We start from the raw sequence: 12,862 nt of genomic DNA, 5'->3' as shown, positions 1-12,862 counted from the left end.
GGCGTTTCGGACAAAAAAAATATAACTAACCAAGGTGACACTAGCCCACTTATATATACTGTGGGGAATAGCTGAATAATGAATGAAAACGCAAACAAAAGAAAAATCCCCGGAGTGGCCCTTTAAATTCTCACACAAGTTTTTCCCCCGTTTCTGGAGAGGACAGAATCTGCTGGAAATCTTGGTCTACAAGAAGACAGTGCTATTGAAGAGTTCATCTCAGTTCATGCATGAAATACACTTCTTCCCAGCACATCAAACCCTAGTGACAAGCAGACCGAGCGCAGAGGCCTGCTGACTGATCACATTTTAACAGTGGAGAGTGCATGAAAAACTAGGTTGGAGATGTTGTGACGAGGACGGCTATGGAGATCTTGTGGTACACTCAAAATAAAGCTCTAAAAACTAAATCCACGCCAGCAAATGCACAGTTTGTTATTGAGGTGAACTCAGGAAATGCTGAGCTTGTTTTAGGGTGAAAAAAACTAAAATAAAACAGCAGTAACCACAAGATGGCAGTATAAGCAATGTTACATGAGAAGTGGCGGACCGAAGCTTCAGAAATACTGCAGAAAAGGAGGAATGCCATCCATACATCCATTACAGCCCTGGCTTACTTTATACCATCTGAGGCGATGCTGATGGCGCTGTAGATCAGATGTGCGGCAGAAAACGTCATTTTAATGTACGTGTAATGAGGAAGAGGGGTTTTAGGAACTGTATGAATTTGCAGGATTTATGTGCATTAATGAGAAAAAAAGCAAAGTTTCAGTGAGTCTGCAAATCTGAAAATGATCACTTTGACTATAAAGCTGCTTGTAGTCGTTATCAAATCTCTTACTTCTACAGTCTTGAGAATTAAACGGAGACATCAGACACTACATGTCAATCAGCTGCCACTTCTACGGAAAAGATGAAAAACATGTACAATGAAAAAAGCCTTTTAGGAAGCTTTTCTCATTTCCTTTGATTTCCTTATGTGTCACGATGATTCATTTCCTTCAGTTTTTTTTCTCAGTTGCATCTACTCCTGGGAAAGCTGGGTAGCATCCATTACAATCCTGACAGATCTCGCACATTTCTGAAGCCTCCTGAATGACAAACATGCCTAGTGATATAGTGATGTATCCGGGGCAGAACTATGGAAACGTGCCGTTGAGAAAGTGGGCACCACCACTGGGAAATGTAGTGTGACACTGCTGATCATCCAGGCTTCCCATAAACAGATTTAACTAAGTTGGATCAACTTGCATTGACAGGTGATGTTTTTAGAAGCAGTTGCCTCTATTCTGGGTTGGCATGAGAAGTGCATGACTTGCTCCTTTTCACATGGCGCATCACCTGGCCCTGGTGAAATGGGTGCTGGTAGAACGCAGAATACGGCAACCCTAGGACCCAGTTCCATAACCGATTACACTGCACGGCCCACCACCCCTATCATTCTCTCCGCACAGCCTCTGTTTATCACATGCTGATGGAACAGAAAACAACATATAATTAAGAAACTTTCGGTAAAGAATCTGTAAGCAAAACTCGCTCAAGAATTCCTCCTCAGAGAAAATCACGCAAGATTTGCGAGACGCACAAGTCTCGTGTGAATATGAACTCATTCTTTGGAATAAACTCATATACACGAGCGATGTGGTGCGGAAAAAATCATGGCATGCTCTACCTTTGCGCTTCTCGGAATGCACCGCCCATTGATTTCAATGGGACCTTTAATACCTTGCCTGCAAGTGCAATACAAGGTTTTCCTATAAAATCAATGGGAAACACTTCCAATCCTCCATCGCGCAAACTTCACAGATACAATGCACTTCTGCCTGAAAACCGCCTCGCATTCGTGGATAAATCGTACATTTACGACTGCGATATCAGACTGAGATTCACAGCCCGATATCGCGCTTGCCCATATGTAGGTAGCCTTACACATAAAGCACGTATTGGAGCTGCATGTTGTGTTGATTCAGCAAACCGTGCTTATTTCTACTGCTTAGGTTGTCTTTCATTCCTACGCTCTCCTTTGCTCAACCCTTTCCTCTACCTGAATGCTTCTACACCTTCCTCCTGATTTGATGCCTTCTACCAGCATTGGCCATTGCTGGGCATGTAATGCACCTAGCATTGAGTTCTATGACAGCTGTATAAATCTGTACGCAGTAAGCTCCCCCTAGTGGTAAATAGGTGGTTGCTTTATGGTTAAAAATAAATAAATAAGAAAAGTGTCCGTCGTATGACAGATCTCAGCGTTGCTCAACATTTACAGGTGTCCATTATTCTATTTACCAATTCAATTAATTTTTGCGCCACTGGCCATTGTGGTTAGATTTGTAGAATATGCAAACACTTTGATTCCCAGGTTTAATTTCTTATGTCTCACTCCCAGCACATTATGAAGCACCAATCAGCAGCTTAATTAGCCACCAGCCTTGTCTGTGTGTACAGATGGGGAATATCAGGCTCATTAACATGCACACAATGAAGTGGCAGGTACCTCAATCACTTCTTTTTACCAAATACGAAGGGCTCTTTGTGAAAGTATTGAATTATATTTTACACAGTAGTGTCGTGTGCATAATATTTGTGCCATGTGCACAGCGAGAAGTACGTGTATAAAAGACAGGCATTGTGGTTTTACTAACAGGGTCTCAGATTCTGAGCATGCAGCTTTGTCACAATTAACCTTTGTAATGTTTTACTAAGATAGAACTATCGTGCATGCTGTAGACTTTGAATTGTTTACTTTGTGGGGTTGCTACACTATATAACCTCTTGCATTGCAACAGTAAAACAGAAGAGCTTGGAAACATCACTTGAGTGTTTCTCATTGCACTCTTCTCCGATGAACAGTCTATATATAATTAGGCATATCTGATTGATAGGCTGCAATACCCCTTGAGTATCACCTAAAGTAAGTGACTACTTTAACAACTTTTACAGGGGCCGATAAATCATTCAGACTCCCGCATCCAGCTGAGTTCAGTGTAAATATATGCCTCATCTGCACGACAAGTGTGAATTTGTGCATTCTGCCAGCAGATCATATCATTACTAGATACTTACATGCACTTTTGGCGTAGGTGGAAGTCCATTACTTATTGGCTTCTAAAACAGAGCAGAAATAATAAAATCAGATACATGTTTTTATCACTTGTATAACTAGGCACAAATCTGATAAACTGCGACAAGAGTTTCACTTCAGAAAAGCTTGATAAAAATGCATTTGACATATATTAAAGGAGATGTCTCGAGGAAGCAGTTAATTTTTTTTTTTGCCCAGTCCCCCCCATTAAACACACATTACTAAGCCCCCCTGTAAATGACATTTCTAGCTGGTTCGTACTTACCGTTCCAGCGTTTCAGCAACTTATAAAAGTTTCCTCAAGATGGCCGCCGGCTCTTTCCCAGTCGCTCGCTGCAGCCCGACGTGCGCGCTCCCGAGACGCCGCCAGCTGTGTCTCCATGGCAACCGGACGCATCGCAGCCGCCGACCAGACGCCCCGCAGCCGCCGACCAGACAGCAGGTAACCGGCGCTAGCCCCCGGCTCCCCAGCGCTAGCTCCCCCGGCGCAGCGACAGCCCCCCCCATCGCAGCGACAGCCCCCCCGGCCTAGCGCTAGCTCCCCCGGCGCAGCGACAGCCCCCCCGGCCCAGCGACAGCCCCCCCGGCCTAGCGCTAGCTCCCCCGGCGCAGCGACAGCCCCCCCGGCCTAGCGACAGCCCCCCCCATCGCAGCGACAGCCCCCCCGGCCCAGCGACAGCCCCCCCGGCCCAGCGACAGCCCCCCCGGCCTAGCGCTAGCTCCCCCGGCGCAGCGACAGCCCCCCCGGCCTAGCGACAGCCCCCCCCGGCCTAGCGCTAGCTCCCCCGGCGCAGCGGCAGCCCCCCCGGCCTAGCGACAGCCCCCCCGGCCTAGCGACAGCCCCCCCGGCCTAGCGACAGCCCCCCCGGCCTAGCGACAGCCCCCCCCATCGCAGCGACAGCCCCCCCGGCCTAGCGCTAGCTCCCCCGGCGCAGCGACAGCCCCCCCGGCCTAGCGACAGCCCCCCCCGGCCTAGCGACAGCCCCCCCCGGCCTAGCGCTAGCTCCCCCGGCGCAGCGGCAGCCCCCCCGGCGCAGCGGCAGCCCCCCCCCCGGCGCAGCCCGGCGCAGCGGCAGCCCCCCCCGACCCATCACTTACCTGGGAGGCTTCTCGGGGCTGCTGGGCTGGGCTGGTCTTCTCCGCTGGGCAGCTCCAGTTTCTGCACCTTCCTCTAACAGAGGATGGTGCAGAATGGCCGCTTCAGCGCGCTCCCGAGCAGTGACAGCTCGTCTGCGCATGCGCAGAAGAGCTGTAGCGGGGAGCACACTGAAGCGGCTCGTGCTGAATGGAGAAGACCGGACTGCGCAAGCGCGTCTAAAAAAGCAAGCTGCCGGCGAATTTAGACGGAACCATGGAGACGAGGACGCTAGCAACGGAGCAGGTAAGTGGAATAACTTCTGTATGGCTCATATTTAATGCACGATGTATATTACAAAGTGCATTAATATGGCCATACGGAAGTGTATAACCCCACTTGGTTTCGCGAGACCACCCCTTTAAATTGGTTCAAAACCTAAGTCTGTGCTAAGTTCATACAATGAAAAATAAATTTGCAAGCTTAAATGTATATGGCTGCTTTCATATCTGCGACGAGGGTTCCACTTTCCTGCTCCATTCAGGGAACAGGAAAAGTGAATCCCCTGGGCGAACGGCTCTATCTTATGACAGAGTTGAAAAGCGCCGAATACCCCTATTGACTATAATGGGGTCCGCTTGGTTTTCGCTCAGCTGCCCGACATTTTACCGGAAGAAAAAGCACTGCAAGAGGAGATGTGATCCGGGCCTATGTCTATCAACACACTATTTAAATATAAATAAGGCCATATTAATATCGAGACTTCATAATGGGTCAAGTTAAAAAACAAAGAGATAGAAAAGGGGTGGAGCAAAACCGATGTATATGAGGGTCTGGGGCCCGGTAGGAAGTCCGAGGTCCTGAGGCCTCAAGAAGCTGAAGAGAAAAAAAACCGAATGTGTGTGAAACTAATTTCACTAGGAGGCACTGCCGACCAGATAAATCCACCAAATGGTGGTCAAAATGGAGCAAGTGGAGATACAAAACTCGTAATTCCGTGACCACTTCTCCTGGTGCTCCCTGGATAGGCTCACAACGCCTTCTGGTACCACCAGCGCTTTTGGGTACATCCTCCAGTCCCAAGAGTTAGGTCTCACCCAGCCTAACTGATGAAGGGGCCTACCCCGAAACGTGTATCTGCTGGTTTAAATAGATTTAATACAAAGAGAAGTTGGATAATTTTATCCCACTGTTTGTCGGAATTTATTGGAAAGTGGCGCCAAATTGCCTAGATTGTATCTCCACTTGTTCCAAATTAAAAAAAACAAGGCAGTACTTGCGACTTTCTAGTAAATATTGCCTGCAAATAACTGCTGGGTCATCTGAGTGAGGTTGGATAGCCTAAAATGAGGCAGAGGTAGCCATGCCGGCTTTGTATTCTCTTCTGTGAGTTCAGCATGTCATCAGTTTTGAATCTTGCGCAGCATGAACGCCATTAAGTCTTACCGGCACATCTTTCTTTTCTTTTCGTGTAGGCACGCTTAGGGACTTGGAAGTCCGGCTATCTAGCTGTTGAGGAAGCGAAGAGGTGTCCCGGTCTCCATTCACTTGGAATGAACCTAGTCCATTACCTGTGTGAAAGGCAAAAACTTTTTCTAATATGACAAATAAAATATCAAAACGAACAATTTATTTAAAACGTAATCACAGAAGTAAATAATGTGGTGACGTGAGAACTCTAGCCCTGAAGAACAAAATAGAATTTGTAAAAGGAAGCGCATGTAAGATTACCTAACACATTTGGTTTGTTGGGTGGCAATCGTGGAGGGGGTGGTCTTGGAGGTACATAGGAAGCAGGCCTTGCTGGGCTTTCCGAGATGGGACACCTCTTGATTGTTCCTTGGTTATCGTCTTCAGAAGCGCTCGACTCCTGGGGTATGAATATCGATTTAGGCTGCAAAATATGAAAGAGAAGCAAACAAAAGTAAAACATTCTAATTCGGAACATCTTCTATAAATTGTGTTACAGTAATTGCTGCTAAACTGTGTGGGGAGTATCCACTAATGGTCCAAGCAAAAGTGATCGCATCAGAGCAGATGACTCCCAATGAACTGTGAACTGTGTACCGTGTATTAAGCTCTCGGATGACCTGGCCACTAGCAGTCTGTATAAATGGAATTATAATTGGCTCAGTGTGAAAAGTAATGGTAGAAATGTTACTTATTACTTGGTCTAGAATGTAAACTGACTAGTGAAATGAAATGACAGGATTTGCCGAACTACCAAGATACATATAAGCAGAAGTATTAAACAGTGATTTTCCAAACTCAAGTGGGACAGATATTAAAACGGGTTATCCAGCCTTTACAAATTGATGCCCGATTGCTGCAACCCCCCCCCCCCTCAGTGAGGACGAGATCAAATGGAGGGATGGTCACATGTGCATGGTGCTGCTCCATTCATTTTCAATGGAGCTAATGGAGATAGCCAAGCGCTTGTGCTCGGCTATTTCTGGTAGCCGCATTGAAATGAATGGTGTGAAACTATGCATGTGTAAGCACTGTCCCATTTACTCTTCACGTCACTGCAAGTGGGTACATTGAGTCCAAGGTGCCAAATAGAGGGAGAACTACCCATTCTCAGGATTGGTGGGGACCCCCATTGATCATACTTCTATCACCTATAATGTACATGTCTGATGAAAATCTATTTTGGGATAACCCCTTTAATGTACCCTCATTGTCAAAAAAATATCCAACCTCTAGAGGAAGTTGTCATTTTGCTGCAAGACTCAGCATGCAGTTACATCTCAGGTAGATATACGAAGGATTAGAGTTGTGGTGTGATTAGATGAACAGGTCACCGGAGACCCTAACAGTGGTTCCCCCCTATGGCCTATAAAAAGGCTCTCAGAGGCTCCTTGTGTGTAGTGACTTCTCTTTCCGCTTGTGTAGAGCTTGTTGACCACTAGACGCCTCTACGATGCAATCCAAAAGATTTTGCACAATTAACAGAGTACGTGAGAAGCTGGATGGTGGCATCAACGAATTGCTGCCACCTGGGCTGTTCTGACCAGACTGTTAGGAGGTGTTGATCGTACAAAAAGAACGAGCAGCTCCAACTGTTTCATTGTCCACCATCCAGAGACAGGAGGCACCATCGTTACGGACCTATGTCTATCGGAACCATTTCCAGGTGCTCAGCTGAAGGTCATTTGGTTTCATGGTGCCTATTAAATGTACTACCTTTGACACCCACCCACAGTCGCCTCTGTTGTCATGAACAACAAAACTGGACTGCTACGGAGTGGAACTACGTTGTTTTCAGCACCAATTCCAGGTTTAGTTTGGGCACCAATGACGTCCGTGTTCGTGTCTGGAGACCGCGGGGTGAGTGCCTCTGTCCTGCCTTTACTGTGTAGCAACACACTACTGCTGGTGTGGTGGTCTGGTCGCATACGACAGACGGTCACCCCTAGTAGTGGTACGAGGGACAATGACAGCTCAGCGATATGTTCAGGACATCCTGCAGCCACGTGTTCCTCTCATGGCGGCTTCCAAGAGGCATTTTCCAGCAGTATAATGCTCCAGCCGCACACACAAGGGGGTGACAGGAATGTCCCCACAACATTGTCACACTTCTGTGGGCTGCCTGGTCACCAGATTTATCTCCAATAGAACATGTATGGGACCCCCTGAGATGCCAACTTCAACAACCTATGAGCTTGCACGATCTAGAGGTTTAGTTACAGTAGATGTGAACAGATATGCAGCAGGATACCGTACAGAACCTGTATGCCTCCATGCCTGTCTGTATCACATCTTGTATCCACACTAGAGGTGGTAAAACAGGCTACTAGAACCTCCATGCTCATCTGTTTCACATCTTGTATCCAAGCTAGAACCTCCCTGTCCTTCCGTATCACATCTTGTATCCAAGCTAGAGGTGGTCCAACAGTGTATTAGAGCCTCCATGTCCGCCCGTATCACATTTTGTATCCAAGCTAGAGGAGGTACAACAGTGTTCCCCCATGCCTCTTCCCCCCCTCTCCCTCCCTTGTACCCCCTGTACTACCCCTACGCCTTTTGTTTCAAACTGATTGTATATCACTTGTAATTGTTGTATTGTCTGTGGGTCTCCTATGATTGAAAGCGCTTACGGAATACGTTGGTGCTATACAAATAAAGATTATTATTATTATTTATTATGTTCTTTCATCTAACAAACTATGCTGCTTGTTTGAGCATATCGTGACAATATTTCAGCCTCTAGATAGCAACCAGAATGTCTCAACTCATTGACAGCAAGCAGAAATCTTGAAACCGGTGTGAAACTGAAAGTTACTGAACTTTTTTTTGATTATGAAAAGAAATTGTAGAACCCCTTTAAGGTGAATAAAAGCTGTTTGCAATATAGCAGCATAAAACTGAACTTCTGGGGAGTCATTGACATAAATGAGAAGTGCTTTTGGACTACATACTGAAGAGGGTTTTTTGGAAGAAAAACATTTTAAAAAAATGTTCAAGTCTAAAAGTTAAAACAAAAATCCCTGGTACTATATCACTGTCAACCGCTTGCAGGAGCTGTGAGGCATTATCACAAAGCATCAGCTCAGCTCTGGTCACACAAGTAATGAGAAACAGCCTAGATTTATCACGTCATAGGGTAATACCAGGCAGTACGGAGCTCAATGCTTGTCCAAATGCATCTCTAATTCACTATACACGGCAGTGGATGGACCATTAGCATAAACTGAACTGTGCACAGAGCAAGTAGTCTGCAGTCCTTGCATGGTCTCAATTTATCAGAAAGGCTCATTAAATATATAAAAAAAAATATACTTTACATGGCCTCATGTCCACGGGGGAAATCAGGCCCACGTGGATCTCTGCTGCGGATGCACTTATAATAATTGTTTTTTTTTTTCACACGGGAGATCAATTGAGAAATGAGCTCTATGAGCTCCTGCACGCGTGATCCGCACTAAAATGGAGCATATCACGTTTTTTTTCACGCACGTGAAATCTGCAAATCACTTAAAATACCATCCGCGTCCATTTAATTAACTGCGGATAGTCAATGCTTTCCTATGGGATGTGGATTTGTGTTTTTTTTTTTCACGCGCGGATTTGCTAATAAGTATCATTCCCCCGTGAATATGGGGCCTAAACTTCTAGAGAATAACATTGCAATACAGCACCTGGGGCATATAGAGATAAAGTTCGGCCCTGTCAAAGTCTATGGGTGCCCGATTATTGCCCTATGAGACCTTACGCAAAGGGTCTATGCCATTTAGGTCACTGTGTAATTGGGTTCACTTTTACGGAAAAACCAGCACAACTGAGGTTAAGAATTCGCATAGCAATGTTTTGGAAAGAGTTACATTAAGAAATCAGGAGCTTTCAGCAAATGCCTTGGAGCGAGCTCTACTTCCAATTCCTTTTCTCTCGGAGAAGCCAATGTTATTCACAGCCTCTGCTTTCCAGACAGTAGGAATATTCCTGAGCAATGTGTGCGATGGAAGCCCATACATATAGACCTCCAGGCGCTTTGTTCTATTTTCTCTCGAACAGACAGCTAATGCACATTTTTGTGCTTGATTTATCCTTAATTCATTAATCTCATCCTTAAATGTTTAGAGGTAAATAAAAGACGCAGGAGGAGAGGTCGAGCTCGCACGAAACAGCTAGAAATATCAATTTAGCAATGGGAGCGGCAAGAAAAATGTTCAGTCTCCAGGCAGTTTCCATTGCAAAGGAGCAAAGCACATCTGAGAAGAATTGATGTAATGATTAGTAGACACTGCCGGGCCCCACAGTGAACTGTCAAGTCGAGGTTTGAGGTCTACATCTGCTCTCTTCAATCTGGCAGATAAAGCTAGTCAACATTTTCCAGATGTAACTTAAAAACTTTTATTTTAAGATTTGACCACACACCTTAAAGGTGCACTAACGTTTCAGACAACTTATGTCATGTAATAGCCTGTGTGTGTCCCATCTATCTTGTACTATATTTTAATTAACAATTTTGTTGCTTTACCGCTGTAAATCAAGTTGGAAGTGGCTGCCACTAGGGGTCTCCCTTCCAGCTCCTGTGTAATCTGCTGCCTGTTGTCAGGTATTGAGCTCCCGTAGTTATTGGGATCCCGCAACATTTTTTATCTCCTCATGCTCAGCTTCCTGCACTCACAGACTGACAGATCTGTTTACATGGTGTCTGCAATCTCCACAATCTCTGCCTCTCCTGCCGTTACCGCACATGCGTGTGTACAATATATTGGGTTTACTAGGCATTTGGTCAGAATGTCTCTGAATGCCTGACTTATACAACCATCCTCGGACAGAAATGAGGTGGGCATTCATATACAGCCTCCCTGCTGATTGGACCAAAGAAAGTGCAATGAGCATGGGATGTGAGGGAAAGGAAGTACAGGACAGGGAATTACTGGCAAAATGGTAAGCTTGCAACACACAGCAGAAAAATGTGGAAGATCACCTGCAAGTCAGAACTTAAATGGGTTGTTCGGTTATTGGACAACCCTGCTTCAATAGAGCTGAAGGAGTTAAAATAATAAACTGAAACATACTTGCTCTCTCCACGGTCATTGGATACTGTGCTGCAGCACTGCTGTCGTACGGGTAGTTGTTGTGATCACTGAAATCAGGTGACAGCAGAAGCTAATGACCGTTCGTTCTCCTGGCATCAGCGCTTACATCCTGAGCTGTCACCTGAATTCCCATGATGGGGCTACAGCGCTGGGTCCCAGCGGCCGTGAAGGGGTAAGCATGTTTCAGTTTATTATTTTAACTCCTTCAGCCTTATTTAAGTGGTGTTCTCAGGTAACTGCACAACCCCCTTAAAAACATGAATCAACAGCAAATGAGTGGGTAAGGAGAACCTGTTATATTTTAGAACAATTGTTGAAAACTCAGGTCAAGCTTTAACTACATTGCATTGAAATTGGTGCATAGGACCTGGGCATGTTCAGCTTGTCCACTGACTCACTGGGCTGAATCCCTCACAGCGAGTGTAGGAGGCTGAAGACACAAAAGCAGTGAAATGTTATGCTAAAGTGTGCCACTAGTAAGCTGGACTTGCATTACTACATGAATGACTTCCAGATTCTATAGGGGGAAATTACAATATTGGATGTATGAATTTATGGTACGTGTGGCTTGATATATTCGGCTCGACATGTTAGTTGTTAGATACACATTTCTTGCATGTAAAACTGTATATATGCCAAACATGGAAAATTCTGTTCACACCAAACATTATCATGATTAAAGCAGAAATGGACTAACCTTTGGCGGTAGAGGAGGTGGCACCTTGGGTTTTATAGTGGAGCTGAAAAAGTAAAGACAATGGCGAAAAATAATAAGTTTAGATAATGTACATCAGTACCTGGACTGTGCTTAAGGCCGCTTTCACATGGGAGCATTTGATCAGTATTTTGTAAGTGAAGCCTACAATAGGGTTGAATAAAAAGGCCAGAAAATGCAAATCTTTCCATTATACCTCTATGTAGGCTACAATCTTGGCTTTGGCTTACAAATGCCGATTGTTGTGTGAAAGGGACCTAAAAGACGTTTGTTTCTCAACAGATCGGAAGTTGCCTATCTACTCTACCAGGTAAATGTGACAAAACAATATATAGTTTTATAGAGGCAAAACCCCTCTGGAATGTAGCTTATAAACAAGATATTTATGTCATTCAGTACACGCAGTGGAACATATCGATGAGGTTTAGGAAACCGGCACAAAGCATCACATCTGGTGCTGAATTTGGCATAAGGCCTTTTCCTCGCCACTCTGTGTCCATAGAGTTTGGACCTATTCCATATGGTGCCACTTAACAAAATGTATGTGGAAATTTGGAATATATAACAAGAGAAATCTCACAGCAATGTGGTTCTTTTGAGGACAGTTTCACACGGTCCAAGATTCTTGCGCAAGATTTGTGCGTTGGGAGACGGACAAATATGAACCCCATTCTTTTAAATGGGGTCATACACATGAGCAATTTTGTCTCGCATTGCATCATGATGCAATGCGGGGGTGGGTGTGGGGGTTTGGGGTCGAGGCATGTCCTATCTTCGGGAGTGCCCTTGTATCACCCATTGTTTTCAATGGGGCTGGTGAACGCATTGCACTAATTGCTAGGTGCACGCGATGCAATATTTCCCCATTGAAAACAATGGGAGGCACTCTGTGAATTAGGATAGCTATGTGGTTTCCTCATGTACGGACTTTGATGCAGTTTCAAACACATCTCAAGTGCTCCATGTGAATACGGCCTCATGGTTGAATCACTAAGAATGATTATGGGATATCAATCTGGCATCGCAGGGATTCATGTGGACTTTGAGGATGAGCTGTAGTCGCCTCCACAAACCGTATTAATACTCCGTATACAGGATGCCTTTACTGGATATGTAGAAAGTGTCACAAATAAATGACAAAACAAGTGAAAAATGAATACATTATCTTGCCTTTTCTAAATTCTAAGATTCCCTTGTAGAGAAATGTGTTTTTTTCATGAACATAACCTATATATTCCTGCCTTGGCAAAGAAAGGACACTGTGTAATGCTTTAGTAGGAAATGTGACATTTAAGATCTATGTGCCCTTAAGAAATTACTGCAGGGCAAAGTGTGCTCCCAATTTGTTCCTTCTTTCTCTCGCAGAGAAGACAAGCTCTATTAATCCTGACCTGAGCAGATCTCTCTACGCTTACATATGTAACCAGAAACAAAGCTTCTTG

At 45.1% G+C, this 12,862-nt stretch overlaps 1 protein-coding gene across 4 annotated transcripts in view; it reads right to left on the bottom strand.

Annotated features, from left to right (window-relative positions):
* Window positions 1–12,862, bottom strand: part of MAP4K3 (mitogen-activated protein kinase kinase kinase kinase 3) — a 265,723-nt gene that overhangs the window by 36,466 nt on the left and 216,395 nt on the right. For all 4 annotated transcript variants that reach the window (XM_066595838.1, XM_066595839.1, XM_066595840.1 and 1 more), the window contains 4 exons: window positions 11,403–11,445; window positions 5,889–6,051; window positions 5,604–5,728; window positions 3,064–3,105 (listed from right to left, as the gene is read on the bottom strand). In XM_066595838.1, coding sequence (XP_066451935.1) covers window positions 3,064–3,105; window positions 5,604–5,728; window positions 5,889–6,051; window positions 11,403–11,445 — 373 coding nt within the window. The remainder of the gene's footprint in view (window positions 1–3,063; window positions 3,106–5,603; window positions 5,729–5,888; window positions 6,052–11,402; window positions 11,446–12,862) is intronic.

Source organism: Eleutherodactylus coqui, chromosome 3, assembly GCF_035609145.1.
Source record: "Eleutherodactylus coqui strain aEleCoq1 chromosome 3, aEleCoq1.hap1, whole genome shotgun sequence".
Classification (NCBI taxonomy): Eukaryota; Metazoa; Chordata; class Amphibia; order Anura; family Eleutherodactylidae; genus Eleutherodactylus; species Eleutherodactylus coqui.
This window is presented reverse-complemented; position numbering and strand designations above follow the sequence as displayed.